The following is an 18,304-nucleotide window of genomic DNA, read 5'->3' as shown; positions in this document are numbered from 1 at the left end:
TAATTACATTAAGGCATGGGAGAGGGAACATCAGCATAGCTGTAATGTATACTTTATTATTAATAATTCGATTTTAAAGACATAGTCTGAAAATACAGATGATTTTTCACATCAGGTTGTAAGAAATTTAGCATGCCAGTATTTACTTTGCTAGTATTTACATCTTTTGTTGGACACACAAGATCCCCCCCCCCTAAAATTAACAATGATGATGTTACATTATGGGTTCTGTAGCAAAATCATGAGTTGGCTGCTCAAAGTGGTGTGGGGCCCATCAGAGCCTGCTCCAAAAATATCATGAGGGTTTCTTTAGTAAGAAAATAAATAAAAGGATAACCTAAAATTTTCTTCCATAGTGGAAGAACTTATTTATCTAGGTATTATATTACCTTCAGTAATACCTCTCTATTAACAGCTCATACCTTGATACCATTAGCAGAACTTTATCAAGAGTTTAAGATGTGTCTTCTTATTCAGTGAAAGATCATATACATAATTCTTCAATGCCATTTGCTTTCTATGGGATAACGACCAACCCTTATACCCTTGCTGTTTCATTTTCAGTGCTATAAATAATTTGCAAATCTGTGTTCTCAATAGTTCTCCTTCCTCTGTGTTTGCCTGTGCTTCTCAATAGTTATCCTGCATTTTCCAAAAGGAAGATTATTTAAAATACCAAATTATGGTGAATAGTGATCTCAGACCTGTTTGCTGTATGGTGTTGCAGCCTGAGTGTCACACTAGAAGTGGGGAGAAATTTGCTGCAGCCTAAGAAGACCAGGTTGGCTGCAGTAACCCAGAGGGCCTTTTCATCTGCCGCTCCTAGGCTACGGAACGACCTGCCGGAGGAGATCCAGCACATTACCACCCTAGAAGCCTTTTAAAAGGCTGTTAAGAAGGATCTCTTTCTAGGCCTTTCCAGATAAGCCTCCCCTCCACTGATATTGATGGCCCCCGTTTACCCTTAGATCACTAGAAATCTCGCCTCAATTACCTTCCATTTTAGCTATTTTTTCTTTCTTCTTTTAATTAGTATTTTATATCGTCATTTATTTTATATTGTTATTGTTTTTAGTTTATTACTTTTTATGATTGGGAAGGGGGTTGGGGTAGGGGATTAATTCGAAATGTGAATTTTAATTGTATATTGTTATACAATTAATTAGAAATGTGAATTTTAATTTTATATTGTATTTTATTATTATTCTGTTTGTTGTAACCCGCCTCGAACTGCAGGGAGAGGCGGGCTATAAATAAATAAATTATTATTATTATTATTATTATTATTATTATTATTATTATTAAATCCTTTTTCAGACCTGAAGCTCACTTAGATCTGCCCCTTTCTTTCAACTTATCATACTTTGCACCGTTATTATAAAGGTTTGTGGGGGAAGGGGGGAGCCACAGTATATGTTAATGTGAGCAATAAACTTCTCATTAGGATTGCAGGAAATGTCCTACTATTAAAGCATGGCCACTGGCCCAATTTAAACAGTACTATCTGTACTTACGTTGCCCTGTTTATAAACTGTGCCCTGTTTATGAACAGGTCCCCTGGTTTCAAACAGGAGACCTATCTGTCCATGGATTGAACCTGAAAGCAGTGCAAGCACTTGGCTAGCGAGCCAAAGGGATCATACTGGTTTGTATGTGTGTGTAGATTCATTGGAACGGTTTATATCCAGATGGACTTTTATGTGAGAAATGAGACCAGAAGTATATGTTTCAAAAGAAGTAAATAATTTCTGTTTCAGGGGAAAAAAACATTGTCATCATTAAATAGTGCAAACATTAATGGATACTATTAATATACTGCTTTATAAAAATAAAATGCCCAGGACAAGTTTTCTTATTTTATTTCTACCAGTAGTTTAAACTCTTGGAACAAAAGATTTTAACTCTGTATTAGCTAAATATGAGCCACCGCCTACCCGAACTGATTTTACATTTACCTCTGTGTTGTTTTTTTAATGGTAGTAAAGAAAAGGAGCACTTTCCCTGGGACTGATCAAAATTCTGGTCTTAACAAAACTTAATTATGGATTGATCCCATAAGAAACTTGTTTGGATTTTTATCTCGTATATAGGCCGTGCTCAGTAGTGGCTTCCTACTTGTTCATCTTGAGAAAAGCCTTCTGCCCCTATTGCCATGCCATCCTAAAGTACACAGAAAGAAGAGCAGCACAAAATGACTTCTATGGGGGAAACAGTCATGCTTCTTTGTGGGAGAACTAGTCTCTCTCCATGATGGGCAAGGCAAAAAACTACTAAGGAAAAAAGTGTTTTTAAAAAATCCTTCAGGAATGCTGAGGACCTCAGGAAGAAGAGGAGAGTTAGAATGTAAATTTAAGCAAAGAATAAAAGAAAAGCTAATTTCATCTGAGATTTGCAAAATGGATGCCTACAGGTAACAGCCTGTAATGATATTACATAACTATCATTGTGTTTAGAAATATGCATATGGTCCCCTTTTCTTCTTTTCTTTTCTGGATGATACCGAAATTTGATTTCCTGGTCCTATGAAGGGTCTGATGTCAGATTAGCAGCCATTTTGGAAGAATTCAGCCTAGCTGCATAGGAAAATTGTATGAAAAGGGCAATAGTTGTGCTATACTAAAGATCTTTTTCCTTTGTAAATACATGAAGAAATAGTGAACCTAAAATATACAGCTGCAATTATGGTTGTTTACTCAAATTACAAAAGACAAACATCAGAGTGCTTTGTATTAGTCAGATATGACACTCTGAAGTTTTAAAAAAGTTACCTAAATATCCTCAACACAATTATTCCCTTCCACTTAAATACATGGCCTTCTTAATTAAATAAGTGTGTGTGTGTGTGTGTGTGTGTGCGCGTGCATGTACTCACTCACCCAGTAATTAAACAGTTGTGTAATTTCTGTTATATCTAAGCAAGAGGTGTTAGGTTAGGGAAGGTATCACTTTCCTGTCTGAGTCTATAAAGTCTATAAAGAAAATAAATATTGAAAAATAAAAATTTCTTCCGTAGTGGATTATCCTGTAAAGCATCTGTTCAATCCACTTTTCAGTCCTATGTATCGAGGTATTACATTACCTGCAGTAAAACTTCCATATTAACAGCTTATACCTTGATACCATTAGCAGAATTTTATCAAGAGTTTAAGCCACGTCTTCTGTTGCTGCTATTACTACAAACCATTACCTTTAAACATTGCATCTATGCTGGTGCACAGCATAGTTGTAGTTTTAAGCATAATGCTTTTTAGCATAGCAGCAGGAGAAGACTTGGCCTAAATGGTTGAAACCATCAGATGCCACTAATGATAGTTGTGTGTGGTTTTTGCTGTTGTTGTTGTTTCGTTATATTTTGCGGAAAGCTTTTGTTTATCCTTTCCCCCCACGTGAGTCAGCATAATAGGAGGACGTTCCATAGCATGGGAATCACTGGCTATGAAGCAGACGCACACGTTTTGTAAAGTGGCAACTGGGCCTCCCTAAAGAGGCCACATCAATTGTTGGAAGGAATGCAAACTCCTTCTTTATGTCACCCAGCTTGGGTTTAGTACTCTCCCTAATCTTATACCTTATACTATATGGAAGGTAACAGCTTTTGGACTTGCAACAATCAGATGATTGGGAGAGTCTGAGAACCTATGAAACAGAGAAATACTTAGGCTTCTGTATAGACTGTGCTGTACATATGTGCTATACAAATGCACATACATATACATTAGCTTTCTTATTAAGTAAAGAGGGGAAACATAAACATACACTGACTTACAGTTTAATAGATACACGATTAACTCAATTGATTTTTTTCAAAACAGGTGAAGGAAAAGTTGCAGTTTTTAATAATTTCTTGTTCAAGCAGGGATGCAAAGATACTAAAAACTACAGGGGGAAAAAGACCAAAGAAATTTTAAAATAATAAATGCTCACTTATGAATGCTTATAATCAATCAATCAATCCAGTTTTATTTCATGTCAGCCTTGGGACTGGCCTACAGGAAATCCCCAGGTGAATGAAACGGGAAATAAGCAAGGCGATGGGATGAATGGGTGAGTGAGGGAACCATGACCAGTAACGGTAGAAGGGTTCATGGTCACTAATAACAACATTATATCTGTCTTGCAAGTAGGATATGAGGGCTCATGGACATTGATGACTTAGTTATATCCCAACACTAGTAGGGAAACAGATATAGACAGTTTTAAAAATAAATCAGCGATGGAAACATGCCCATCATATTTAGATGTCTTCTACCTGGGTCAATCCTATGAGCAACCTAATGTGAACAGATCGTCAGCCACGAGGCCAACTTTGCTCTTCTTTTCTTTGAGCGGTTTCACACGTTTGGGCATTCACAACGGTCATTGGTAAGTAGGCATTTTGTGGTGGGAAACACACAAGGTCTGGACACTCACACACACACACACACACACACACACACACACGAGAACAAAGCATGGGTAGAAAGGGCAAAGAAAAAAAAAGAAACTGGCCTTTGATTTGGAGGCTGTATGCATGCCATTTGAGGAATGATAGAAGCCCACTACATAGCAAGAGGAAATAAGCATCCACTCATGCTGGATTGTAAGATGCCTCACTGAGTGCCATAACATAAATAAATTATATATATATGGATAACCTACAAAACTTTACTTTGTCCTGCTGTGTCCAGTGGGCTTTATTCACTAGTAAGTGTTTTTAGGATTACAATTTGAATGATCCCTGTGACTGGACTCTTCCCCGCTCTTGTCAAATTTCTGTATACTGCCAGTTTAAAACTACATTACCTCACCTGAGCAGAAGGATATACTAAAGATATTTTCACCACAGTGTATATCTCTTTCCTCTCCTAAGACTCAGTGTGGTTGATACTGTCAAAGTGATGTAGCCATTCTATCTTCAACAGAGTCTACATTCCCATACAACCCTGTTTGGGGAGCATGCCACATTCGGGTTGGTAGAAATGATTTCCAAATAAACATGCACAGAATTGGTATTGCATGGTGGCATACCCCAAAATTATTTCTGTGCATAAATGTACAAGAAACATTTTAGCACAACAATGAAGGATGCGAGAGGTGTGTAATGCAAAGTCTACAGACTTGCGGAGCATAAAGATGGCCATGGTCCAAAATGTTTGGGGGGGGGGGGGAAATAAATAAATCTGAGTCTAATTTATGATGCTTCCAGACTTAACTAACAATTTTATGGATAATATTAATTCACATTATAGAAAATTTTGTGTTTTAGGATAAGGTCCTCCTGTACAAATAGGGCCCAATAGAAATTGCCTTCTAGAAGAAAGAAATCTCTTACCTGACGTTTGATAATAGCAAATATAGCCATTTGGGATATACTTTGAGGGCAATTGTTAAACAATGAATGCTGATCGATCCATACTTAATTGGTCTTATTCTTATTTCTCATGATGTGTTTCAAGTTAAGCAAGAAGGCAACTTTTTAAATCTCTCCTTTTAAAAAAAATCTGAATGTGAAAACAGGCCAGAAAGTATGTGTGTGTGTATTTGAATTAAATATAGTCTGCAAAACACGTCGGCTTTTCTCATGGAAACAACCTGTCAAATTTCTTGGAATTTTAAGACCAACTTATGATGTTATTTTTGTGGACCGTTCACAGTCAAATAACTACCATTTGCTTCTGCATGTCACTTGCTGCTGCAAGTCAATCCTGGTGGGCTTTTGATTCGGCTGCCCTCCAGGGAGTTGCCTCTCGCCTCGCCTTAATAGTAGATTTGGAACTACATCATGGGGATAAGGAAGTCGCCCCTTAGTGCGCGTCATGCTGCAGTCTTGCCCAGAGGTGCATTCTCATTCATTCAGTTGAGATGCATCAGCAGAACTGTGGGCAGGACTGCAGCCTGCACATGCATAGCAAAAGAGCAGAATTAGGCCCATATGGGTGGGAAACATTTTAAACACTGGGTTGACTGTTGTACAGTTGTTTCTTTTTCTTGGGGTGGGTCATTTCATCTGAAGAAATATATTTGTGTGTGTGTGTGTGTGTGTGTGTGGCACTTGCTCACTCCATTGCTGGATAAGCATTCTCCCTCATTGTATGCCTTAACCTGAGTTTATCCAACGGTGCACACATCTGTTAGTCCTTGTTAACTCAGTCTAAAAGCTCTCTTCCATCATGTGTAAATTGCCTTCTGGCAACAAAAGGATTGAGCCTTTTTTAAAGGTAAATCAGCAATATTGTTTCAAGGTAGAGGAACGTGGTATTTCGTCTTGGCCAAGTTAGGTGGAAGACTGAAAGGAGACCATGGTCCAAAACACACTGCAGAAATAATCCAGTTAGAGACCACTTTAACTGCCTTTGCTCAATCCTAGGGAACTGTAGTTTTGTGAGGCATTTAGCCTTCTCTGTCAGAGGGCTCTGGTGCCACCATAACTACAATTCCCAGGGTCCCCTATCACTAAGCCAGGGCAGTTAAAGCGGTCTCAGACTAGATTATTTCTAGTGTTTTGGAGCAAAGTCTCACATGTTATGTGATGGCCAACACTTTTCTTTTCTTTTCAAAGAGCCCAATGCATTTTGGCCTTACCACCATTTGGCCTTCCTCTGAAGCTATTCAATCTTGAGAAATGTCTGGAGCTGTAGTCTGCACTCTCTATGCAAGTGGCTATTTGATTATTAGAAGATGAGGCTGAAATGCGTTGGGCTTTTTAAACAAAACAAAAGTGTTTGCCAGTCACTTTATAAGTGGGACTTTGTCTCCTTTCATTCTTCCACTTCTTAAGTGGGACTAAAAAACCCCCTATCCTTAGCCCTCTTATCTGCATTGAGGGTCAGATCTTAAATTGGGTGTCATCCTTCAAACACAAAGATGTGGAAGATTTGCTTAATTTAGACAGGCAACAGGTTGCAGGAGCAGAAAATCACTTTAAGGCATTCATGCCGAACTTGGGGGGGGGGGGGCATGATCTTTTTGATATCTGCCCCCTCCCTTTTTACTGTAATTCTAGCTGCATTTCCACTTGAAACAAGGGAAGAAAAATGAAGAATAAACTCCATTTTGACTAGTTCTAGTTTCATTTCCACTTGGAACAAGGTGGTAAATGAAGAATAAACTTCCCCAGTGTTCAGGGGCAGGGAGAAAAAACCCTGACCTAATCCCCCTTAAGGCAGGTGAAAAGGAGGCCTCAAGAATAGAAGACATCCTGCAAGAAATGCCAAGAGGCTGGCGAAAAGGGGAACTCCTGCAATGACTAGCGCTTCATATAGTTGACTTCTGTTGCTGGGGGATGATGCCTAAAGTTCTGGTCCTCTATAGAGCAGAACTGATGTTTCATTTTACTTGCAGGCAAGGAGAGAATGCAGCTTGGCCATCGATCTCGCTCCTGCTACAGGTGACCTCTTCCTTCCTCTATGTTTCTGGAAGGGGCCAGCTTTAGATGAGGGCAGAGAGAGCCCCAGCTCCATTCTCCAACTGGCACTGTCCCATCCCTTCCCAGTGGCATGGCTCTCTCACAAGACCTTTCCTTCCCCCCAGAGGCCATGGGCACCCGAGGGCTTAGCCTGGCTGGCCTTTGCTTTAGCCTGGCTCCATCCCTCCTGGGTAGGGCTGCCATAATTGTCCACTTTTACCAGGGACAAAATGTAGGACAAATTCAAGACCAAACTGTAGGGCAACTGCAGGACAAAACTCAGCTCAAAATGTAGGACATTTAAGGTCCACCATTTTTCTTCAATGTCCTACATTTTGGGCTGAGTTTTGTCCTGCAGTTGTCCTACAGTTTGGTCTTGAATTTGTTCCACATTTTGTCCCTGGTAAAAGTGGACAATTATGGCAACCCTACTCCTGGGGGACCTGGGGCTCTGAGAGGGCTCCCTCCCACTCCCACCCTTTTCCAGGCCAGGGCCAGGGTTTCTCACCTGCCTCGGTGGCTCCTGGGCTGCTCCTTCCTTCCAAGAGTCTCTGCAGAAGGCGTCGCGCATCCCCTGCGAAGAAGCACAAGGCACCCGACGTTAGCAGGGCCCCCCAAGCAAGCTGGATTTCCCCTCCCCAGAGCCATGGCTATTAATTAATAAAACAACAACAACAACAATAGACTGGACTGAAGGAAAGAGGTTGGGAGTGAAGAAGAGATAGGGAACCGTGAAGGCCTGCTCCCAAAGAAGGCGTTTTTTGGCGTCTGCTGCTTTAGATCGTCCTTGGGAGCCTGAAACGCAGCTGGAAACCTCTGTCGAGGCCCGTCGGGGACAAGGAAGGGAAGAGGGAGCCCCCCCTGAAGAGAGAAAGAGGCTGAGGGCCTGCGTCGAAACCTCCTGGCCTCTCCCCCCTTCTTCCGTCCCTTTTCCGACGGGTCTTTGCTGGGCTTTGCCCACCTGGCTCGATTTGCAAGCTTGGGTCGGCTGGTTTGGTTTCTTTCTTTCTTTCTTTGGATGAGGGGGGTATTCCCTTACTAATCTGGCTTTTGGAAAACTCAAGGCCAAGTCTGGGAGACCTATGAGTCACCTGTTTATTTAGGGGTTGTTGTTTTGGAAGGGGGGTTCCTATGAAAGGTTTATCTGTTGCCCCCCTCCTTATTTGGAAAAGGATCCCTGTGGCAAAGGTAGCACACAACCAAAGGTAGCACACAACCAGAACTGTTAAAGGTTAGCTGTTCTTCCCCACCTCCGCCCTTCCTAGAAAGGGGGAAAGGAAGAAAGGACAAGAAGGACCAGCATCCCCCCTCTCCGTCTGACGCACCCCCACTTTTCCCGCAGCGTTTGCCTGCAAGGGCGGGAGGCTTTTCTTTTCCTTGGGAGGAGGAGATGGGGGGAAAGAGGCCAAGGGAGGATGAGGCCTTGCTGGCGTTTTCGACGTGGCTTCCCGCAGATCCAGGAGGCCAACGAGGCCTGTTCTTTTTTGCCTCTGGGTGCCAGTCACCCCTTTCCTTCCCTCTTCCTCCCATGGAGGGGATCAGGCCCAAATCTTCCGTCGAGGCAGCCATCCCAGGCCCTTCTTGGGGAAGCCCTCCAGACTCAGAGGCCCTCAAGGCAAGAGAGAGGAAGGAGGCAGGAAGGCAGGGGCCCGGCTTGGGCTTGGAGATCCCCGCAAGAACCACCGCATCCCAAGCCTTCCAGCAACAGTTGTCCGTCCCAGAGCCAAGGCAAGAAGGTGAGGAGGAGGAGGAGATCTCTTTTCCTAGCTCACCGCAGCCTTGGGGGCCTTGGCTTCTCCACAGGCTGCTTCTCCTTTTAGACACTTAGACTGGGTTTCTGCTGCCATCACAGAGCAAGGAAAAGCCAGGCCCTTCTCCCACTTTCTCTGCCTTTCTCTCTCCAAAAGGCCTTCTTCTGGGCCTTTTCCCTCCAGAGAGGCCTCTTCTGCGGTGGGAGAGGGTCTGGCTGGGCAGAGGGAAGCCCAAGGGTGGCCAGAGAAGGGGGTCACAAGGAAAAGCCAGACAGTGGAGAAACTCTTCTGCCTCCCAAGCAGAGCTGGCCAGCTGGGCTAAGGCGAGGCGGCGTTGGGGAAAGTGGGCCAGGAGGGCTCTGCCTTGGCTTTCTGCGGGGCTTCCCTGCCTCTTATCTGAGAGGCCCTTTTTTACTCTTCCCTCCAAGAGCCCCAGGGGCCCCCCAGCGCTTTTATCTCGGGAGCAAAGAAGAGCCCTCTGAGCTGGCTTCCTCCTGCAGCCTCTTTTCCAGCCCCAGAGCAGCACTTTCCTCTGGCCAAAAGGGACCCTCGGCCTTGGCAAGGGAGAGGAGCCTCTGGGGAAGCCTGGGAGGCTTCCCTTCCCCTTCTCCTGCTTTCCCCAGGAAGACTTTTTGGGCCACCAAGAGGCCCTTCCTCGGCGACAAGCAGGCAGAGCCGGCGGGCAAAGGGACTGCTCTTCTTGGGGACTGGGGGCACCGGGCTGGGCTGGCAAGGAGACTTTTGGAGACCTTGGCCTCCCTTTAGGAAGAGGGAAGGATGGGCCTGAGAGGGATGAGCCTCTCTTCTCCTGACCTCCCTGCCTTCGCTTATGTCTTGAGGCCCACCAAAGCCGACTTGCTCATCGATGCAAAGAGCTAAAGTGAGGGAAAAGCAAGAAGGAACGAGGCAAGGCTGCCTGGTCCAACTCTTCCCGGGGATCCGTATGTATATATGTATGTGCATGAATGGCGTGTGTGTGTGTGTGTGTGTGTGTGTGAGAGAGAGAGAGAGAGAGATGCCAAATAGAGAACTAAAGCGGAGCCGAGACACTTTCCTCCTCCTCGGTGCCAGACAGCTGAGCCGGCTCCGCTAGTCCCTTCTTCCAAAAGCAACGCCTCGGCCGGCTTTTCCCGGGGAGGTGGCCTTTTTTTGAGCCCCATCGGGCCCCCCTTGAGTTGAGACAAGCGAGACTTGGGGGGTCGGAGGGCTGGAAGTGGCCTAAAAGGAGGATGGAAGTGAGGCGGGGGGTTGGATGGATTGGGGAAAAGAGAGAGAGGCATCTGCGGATACGGGAGGCTCTCTCTCCCCCCCCCTTCAACCGCGGCTGATTCGTGATCTCCCCCTCCCTTTTATTTATGGGGTGATTCCCCAACATCCCCACCCACTCCCGTTTTGAAATCCACCGAAATACCTTCCTTCCCCTACCCTCCATTGGCATCTGAGAGGAGGACGACCCTCGCCTCAATTTAAGGGCAGGACCAGGATCAGAGCCCCGACGGGGCGGCCAGGGGGGGGGGCTCCTCAGCGCAAGGCATCCCCAGCCCTCTCAGCAAGGAAAGGGGGAGGGGGAAGGTCCACCAAAGTTTGAGAAAAGTTTTATTGCATTTTATTCTGTGAAGATTGTCTTTTCTTTTTTCTTTTTTAAAATGAAGCAGCATGAAAGCATCCACGGAAGGAAGGGGGGAAGAGCGAGCAGAAGTCGGTTTGGAGAAAGTTGGGCTGGGAAGGGGACTCTGGGATGGAGAGAAAAGGATGGCATAACGGGCGTTGGATGCTCTCCCCCTGCAGACACACACACACTCACACACACACACACCCCTACACTTCTCCACACACGCACACACACAGATACATAGGCACCGGGGATGGGGTTACAGAAGGCAAGGCGGCGAAGGCGGCGAAGAGAGAGTGAGCCTCTCTCTGTGTGTCTCGTCGGTCCAGGGCTCGGCGATCGCGGCGTTGCTGGTTGGCGGTGCTGGTCCTTCGTCGAAAGCGCCCTCCGCGAATGCTTTTTGGGGTAAGGGCTTCCCGGCTAGGTACTTATATACAGCAAGCCCAGACCGCAAAAAGATTCGCGAAGGACAAGGTCTCCCGCGGCTTCCTCCATCCATCCCTTCATCCATCCATCCATCCATCCAACCATCCATTTCTCCATTCCTGCATCCATCCACCCAAAGACGGATGGCAGATAATGAAAGAACCCAGAGGAGAGATCCACGGCTCGCCAAGGCTGCTTCGGCATCGCCCTCCATCCAGCCATCCTTCCAGCCATCCCTTCCTTCCTTCCCCGAGGCTCCAGCCGAGTCCCCTCCGCCAAAGCCCCAGCTGTGGGTGGGTGGGGTGGGGGTGGGTTCCCTTGGCCCAGCCTTTCACCCCCAGACCCCCCCCTCAAGACCAGCCCTGCCCAGCCCATATCAGAGCCTTCCCCTGCCCTGCCCTGCCCTGCCCTCCCTTCCCCTTCCAAGGGCCCTGGGGCTTCCAGGTCCGGGGCTCCCTGGCTCTCGGTCGGTGGGTCGGTCGGGCAGGGTCCCCCCACACCCCTCCGCCGCCGCCGCCGCCGAAGCAGAGAGAGCTCCAGCGCTCGGCCCCGACGCTGCGTAAAGAGAAAACTCTCCCCCTGAGCACTAAATAAATAGAGACGAGGCCCCGCGCTCATTGGTGCTGGCTAAAATCGTCACTCGCCAATCAGGAGGCACCTCGCCGGCCTCGCGCACTCCCTCTCCCTCTCCTCCTTTTTTTCTGACCCCCTCCTCCTCCTGCTCCGAGAGGGAGGGGCCCAGAGAGAGAGAGAGAGAGAGAGAGAGAGACTGCCATTGCTAATTGTCCAGCCCGAACCCCAGAGCAGGGGGTCTCAAGTGGGCCTCTGCCTGGGCCTCTTGGGGGGAAGTAAGGGGTCCCCGGGGGAGGGAATGGGGCTGGGAGGGAACCCCAGGCTCACGTCGAGCAGTAAGCCAAGCCCAAGCCAAGCCCAGGGAGACCGACCCAGAGGCACCCCCAAAGGACCCGCTTCTTGGCCAATCCAAAGTCCCCGGCGCTGGTCTCCGACCAGTGGCCCTGCCTGGCCCCAGAGGAGAGCCAGCAGGGCCTGTGGGGCAGTGGCCTTGGGCTGTGGGAGAAGGGGGCCAGCCTCTCCTCGGGCTCCAAGGGCTCTGGGGACCGGAGCACAGAAGAGGAGGAGGGGGAGTGGGGGGAAGGAAGGAAGGAAGGCAAAAAGGAAGAAAAGAAGGAAGGAAGGAAGGAAGGAAGGCCCCCTTTAAGTTGCCAGAGTCCGAAGATGAACTCATCCCCTGAAACCCGAAGGGAAAGCGGGGCACTAGCAAGTGCTGCTCCGGGACAAAAAGTTGAGGCGGGAGAGGACCTTCCTCCTGCTGCCCTTCCCTCAGGGAGCCCCACCGCCAAGAGCTTGGAAGTTCTCCTCTTCCTCCTCCTCCTCCTCCTCCTCTTCTTCTCCGGCTGCCTTTTTTCCCACTCTTTTGGGCCCCTCCACCCCTCCATCCGAGAGCGCAGCCTCCCTCCAGCCGGGCATCCCCGGGTCCCTACCTTCTCCCTTCGGTGACCTTCCCCACCAAGAGCCCCCTGGGCCAGCAAGAGCCCTCCTGCTCCCAGGGTCTCAGGCGAGGGCAGCCGGGCGGAGAGAGCCTCTTTGCTTCCGAGTCCGGCTCTGGCTCTGGCTCCGGCTCCGACTGTTGCTGCTGCTGCTGCTGCTGCGGATTCGCTCCCAACTTGCTTTGCTTTAGAGCCCTTCTGGAGGAGGGGAGGAGGAGGAGGAGGTGGCGGCGGCGGCGGTGGGAGACAACCTGGCAGAACAGAGCCAGGATCGGAGGGAAGGAGGACGCAACAAAGTTGGGAGCCCCCCTCCCCAGCCCTGCCCTCCCCTGCCTTTTCCTCCCTTTTGGAGGCACTTACCTTCTTTGGTTTTGGCCAGGCGCTGGAATCGGCTCCTCTCTCCGGCAGCATCGGAGCCTTTCCTTGTCAGAGGCGAAGGCAACAAAACCGCCTCCAATTTGCCCGTGTGCGCACGCTTTTGGGCTTTGTGTGTGACTGTTGTCGTCTTTGGTGTGTGTGTGTGTGCCTCGTGGGAGGGGGGCTTGGAAAGAAACTCGTGGCAAGGCAGCCCTTCCTCCAGGTATGTATATAAACTACTGTCGTGTGTGGGAGGGTCACGATCTCGCTAAGTGCTGAAGATTTCCCCGGGAGTAACCCTTTCCTGGCCGCCACTTTTCTCCTGCAACTTGTTGCAACCATGTGTGTGTGTGAGTGTCTGTGTTATGTGTCTATCTGTCTATTTATCTCTCTCTCTCTCTCTCTTTCTACATGGAGCACACATGCGGATGGGGGGAAGCAGTGGATGGCGGGAGAGAGGGGGAGAGGGAGCCAGAAAGAAAGAAGGAAAGAAAGAAAGAAAGAAAGAAAGAAAGAAAGGAAAGAAAGAAAGAAAGATGCAAGCAAGAAGCTCGGAGGAGTCCAGCTGCCCCCCCCCCCTTACGCCGTTGTGATTGGATGGTCTTTTTCACGGCGAGGGGACGTCTCAAGGCGAAGTCACGATTCCTCCTCAGTTTGGAACCATCTGTGACTGGAGCCATGACGCAGCCAGCGCACATTACTCACTTTCACAGTCACGACTTGGAAAATCCGTGCAGGTTGCCACCGAAAATCACACCGCCACCATTGCATTATTGAACAGGGGATGATCCAGGGGAAAACGGGGAAAGCTTAGGCATTTGGGACGGGAGGGATCGCAGGGGACCAAGGGCTTAGGGCCGGGCTTGGCACGGGACAGAAGATGCCCTTGCCTAGAGGTATCTAGGGAGAGGTCGCCCCAGTGTCTGGGAGAGCTTTGCTTGTTCTCAGATCGAGAATAGAGCCAGGTTAGAGATTGCCAGGACATCCTTCGTAGGGGGTGATGGTAATAGTGATGGTGTGCTCAGTGCTTTTCTCCTGCATGGCACTTGGGCCGAGGCTCCTGTGTCCAAAGGCTATTTGCCTCTTTCCTCACCTCTCCAAAACTGGGCTCCTGGCCATCCCTCTCTCTCTCTCTCTCTCTCTCTCTCTCTCTGCAAGGATTGTGGGCGCTACTGGGCTTCCTCGGGGCGCCCCTTGGACTAAGCTCCAGGGAGCACCCTCGACTCCCTGCTTAACTTTCCCTGGGACTTGCCTTAAACGCCCTTTCGCTTCGTGCGGATGGAAAGCTGCGACTTCAAAAAAGTGCTTGCCTCAAACCTACCCCCTCCCCAGTTCCCCGCCCAGTTTAGGGAGGGAGGGAGGGAGGGACTCCCTTCCTCCCCCGCTTTTTGGCTTTTTCTGGGTGGAGAGACAAAAGCATCCCTGGACCTTACAACAGAGTAAGCGGATGACCCGACTTTGGCCGGCTGGGATGCTGTCTCTGGACAGGCATGGTCTCCCAAGAAGACCATGCACCTAAAACCCCTAGCTGGGCTTTTGGGGTCTGAGGGAGGTCTGTCTCCTCCAGGTAACCCTCTCTGCTCGGTACACACCACAACCGACCCTCCCCGTCCCTTCGCCTCCGCTTTCAGCCCTTTCCACCAACTCCTCCGAGGAGCCGAGGGAATGCCTGAGGAGGCGAAAAAAGCAGGCGGGAATCACCCATCACACACACAAACACACAGAGAGAGTCACAGACACACACACACACACAGGCTGTGGGCATTTCGGAAAGGAGAGAAAAGGAGGTGGGAGGAGAAGGGCTGAGTCCCTCTAAAAACAACCTATAGGCACTCCTTTCGACAAAACCCATCATCAAGTGTGGGCTCTTTCAAACGCCTGGGCGGGAAGGATAGAAGCGGGGGGGGGGGTGGATTGGGGGAAGGAAAAGAAGACTCATAGAATCATAGAAGATACTCCTTCTATGAAAAGAGGGACAAGGAAGGACAGGCGAGGCGAAACTTTGATGCACCCAGAAAGAGGGAAAAATAAGAAGGGAAGCTCCGGGGCACTTGAAACCAACCACTAGAAAACAATGGTCGGCTTTGGTTTGGCTCCCATCCCTTCCAACAACCTGGCAAAGGAGCCGAGGTAGGGAAAGGGTGACCTAAGCTGTGTTCAGATTGCAGGGATGATTCGGTTTGAGACCGCTTTAACTGCCATGGCTCAAGCCTATGCCATTCTGGGGGTGGTAGTTTGTTGAGGCCCCAGAGCGGAGCCTTGAGCCATGGCAGTTAAAACGGTCTCAAACCAGATCATTCGTGCAGCCTGGAGGCTGCCCTAGCCAAAGCAAGGCAAAAAGAGGTCGAGGGTCAGCGAAGGACAGAGCTGCCCTTTCAGCACCGAAGCCTCTGGACAGCTCCGTTGCCTTCCCTTTGCAGAGCTGGACACAGAAGGCAGCAAGGGGAAGATAGAGACTCAGCATCTTTCCTCATCCCCTTATGCAACACATATAGATAGGAAAACCTCTCTCTTTTTGTTCCCCCCTTCTCTCCTTCTCCTCCTTGCCATGAGATTGCGTCTAGCCAGCCTTCTGCAAATGGCAAAGGAGGAGGCAAAGAGAGAGCGAGCAAGAGAGGCTCACTAGCGCCGACAGAGAGGGAAAGGGAGAGTTGCAGGCGGCTCTATTGATTCAGAGATTTACCGACAGGGTGATTCCCCCTTTTCTGCAAGAATTCCCTGTCTCTGGGCTGCTCCGTGCATGCACCAAATTCGTTAAGCAGACGAGGACGTCCCCCCCTCCACCCCCACCCCCTTTCGGTATAAAAATAGAGACAAAAATAAAGCCAGGCATGCATAAAATAAAGAGGAGGGGAGGGGGAAAATCCCCTTGCCGCATGCACAAGAAATATTACTACTTACCCAAACCGGGAACTCCTTTGGTATAGGGATGGGAGGGGAAGAGAGAGCTGCAAGGAAGGGGGGGGGTCAAGTGTTTTGGATGGAGGGGGGGTCGCAGAGAGAGAGAGGGGGGGGGGGGGAAAGAAAAATCCAACAATTAATTTCCAGACAGTAGTTGGGGAAAATAGACTGCGGTGGTGATGTCCAGGTTTTCTTCCACCCGCGCTGGCGTTTATATACAAGTGCAACTCTGTCTATTTCTGGAACGCGATCAAAACCCTGGTGCTATTTTTAGCAAGTGCTGGGGAGAAGAAGGGGGAAAGAAAGGAAGAAAGAAATGAAGGAAGGAAGGAAGGAAGGAAGGAAAAAAACAACAACACACAAAGGCATTTCGCTGGAACGTTACCTCTCCAAAATATAAAATGTGCTTTAAGTCTCCCATTTGCCCCCCCCCCCCCGAAAAACCCCTCAGCTTCTTTCTCCATCATTTAGAGTTGCAATATTGCAAGGGATTTTTTTTAAAGAGGGGTGATATTGATCGCTTTCCATATTGTCCTATGGCTCAACCTTGTCCCCCCCCCCCCCCATTTTTTTCTCCCCTCAATTCACAGTAGCATTGAGTGTGACTCTGGCTGCCTGTTGCCTTGCAAGCACCACTGGGTCTGTCTATGTTCAGGCGTTGCCTTTATAAAGTAGGTTTAAAAGCAACAACAATAACAACAACACACATACACACACACACACGCAGAGCCATGCAATTCTCCCCCCCCCCCCAGCATGCACAAAATGGGGCTTTTATCAGAAAGGTGGCTTGCTTTTCTTGCACAGAATGACTTACACTCTGCACAAAGAAAGGTTGTGTTTTTGTCATCCTTGTTTCTCCCTCCCTTTGCTTTTCCCCCTCTTTTGTCTGGAGAATAAAGAATCTATAAATACACACAGATACACACACATAGGCAGGCACGCGGGAGCACACACACACACACACACACACACACACACACATTTTGCAAAACGTGAATGTGTTGTTGTTGTGTGTGTGCCCAATTGCGTTCTAGTAATTCACTACGAAAGGAGATTGGGGAGAAAAAAAACACAGAGCCATTAAGGCTTGCAACAAGGCTGCAAGAAGCCCAGCCTGAGACTCCTTTGCAAGGCTGCGTCAGTTATCAGCTATTGACGTCACGTTCAGATTCTCCTCTTCAGAGGCTCCAGTTCATCATAAAAAGATGTCTGTGCTTGGAGCTTTGTGCTTGCAGAGAAGCACTTCACATCCAGGGGAGGGAGGGGGCAGAGTTCATTAGCAAGACCCACATCTTTTTCTGGGGAGCAGCAAGGGTCCTGGTGGGTTGCATCTTCTTGTGCACTAGTGTCTTTTTAGAAATTAATGAACATATATATATACAAACACAATGCACTGGGTGGGTGGGGGGCGTGGAAGGAAGGGGAAACAAAGGTGTTGTGCAAAGGGCATGTAGGCAGCTGCCTATGTCTTAGCAATGAGCTGCAAAGCAAGCCAAATCACACTGTGCAGGGAGTGGGACATCTCCCATGCTTCTCCAGCTTTTGTATTTTGATGTGGCAGAGAAGTGTGTGTGTGTGTGGAGAGAGAGTGAGGGGGGGCAAGGCTGGAAATCCTGAGATGTTGCATATTTGTCAAGCAAACAAGAGGGGAGTGTTGGTTGCATTTTTAGCAGCCCCTCCCTTGTACTCACTCACCCACACACTGAGAAATCTGGAGGAAAATAAATGTTCAGCAGCCCCTTCCTTACCCGTGCAGAGACACAGCTACAACACACACGGCTCACACTTTTGTTTGGCTACAGTAGCAAAAGCCACATATTGATAAAAAAAAAAACCTCTAGGATTAATTCTGTGTATTTGTCAGGCAAACAGCCCCGTCTCCTAGAGTGACGCAAATAACAGATTCTATGGCTCTGGCTTTTCTATATTCTGCACCCACGCACTCTGCTTGGTCTCCCACGGAATCAGCCACAGAGAGCAATGATCCAGATTAGAGGAGAGGGGGAGGAGGGGGCACAAGCGAAAGAACAAATGAAATTGCAATTAAAAACAACAGTAATAACACTGCCATAGGTCTCCAGGCACAAGGCTAAACCTGGTGTTAGAGTGGCACACACACAGAGACCAGTGACCACCTATCCAACAGTCCTGAGCCCAAAGGAAATGGTCTTATTGACAAATGTAGAGTTTATCTGTCAAAGAGAGGTATTTCTTCCACACACGTACTCCCTCCCCTCATCTACGTTGTGTGTGTGTGTGTGTGTGTATCTATATCTATATCTATATCTATATCTATATCTATATCTATATCTATATATTAAAAAGTATGTGTCTACAAAGACCCAGATTACAAGCACTGGGA

The 18,304-nt window shown here is 48.3% G+C and overlaps 1 protein-coding gene across 1 annotated transcript in view; it reads right to left on the bottom strand.

Moving 5' to 3' along the window:
• LOC149314607 (uncharacterized) overlaps window positions 1–13,718 on the bottom strand; it is a 134,232-nt gene extending 120,514 nt beyond the window's left edge. The window contains exons 1-3 of the mRNA XM_089523121.1: window positions 13,622–13,718; window positions 12,676–12,932; window positions 7,893–7,958 (exon numbers count right to left, since the gene is read on the bottom strand). Coding sequence (XP_089379247.1) covers window positions 7,893–7,958; window positions 12,676–12,932; window positions 13,622–13,718 — 420 coding nt within the window. The remainder of the gene's footprint in view (window positions 1–7,892; window positions 7,959–12,675; window positions 12,933–13,621) is intronic.
• Window positions 13,719–18,304: the final 4,586 nt, after the last annotated feature.

The sequence above is a fragment of the Sceloporus occidentalis genome, unplaced genomic scaffold (assembly GCF_023333645.1).
Source record: "Sceloporus occidentalis isolate IW3139 unplaced genomic scaffold, rSceOcc1.0.p SCAF_4, whole genome shotgun sequence".
In the NCBI taxonomy this organism is placed as follows: Eukaryota; Metazoa; Chordata; class Lepidosauria; order Squamata; family Phrynosomatidae; genus Sceloporus; species Sceloporus occidentalis.
The sequence above is the reverse complement of the archived record's forward strand: the minus strand, read 5'-3'. Positions and strand labels throughout refer to the sequence as shown.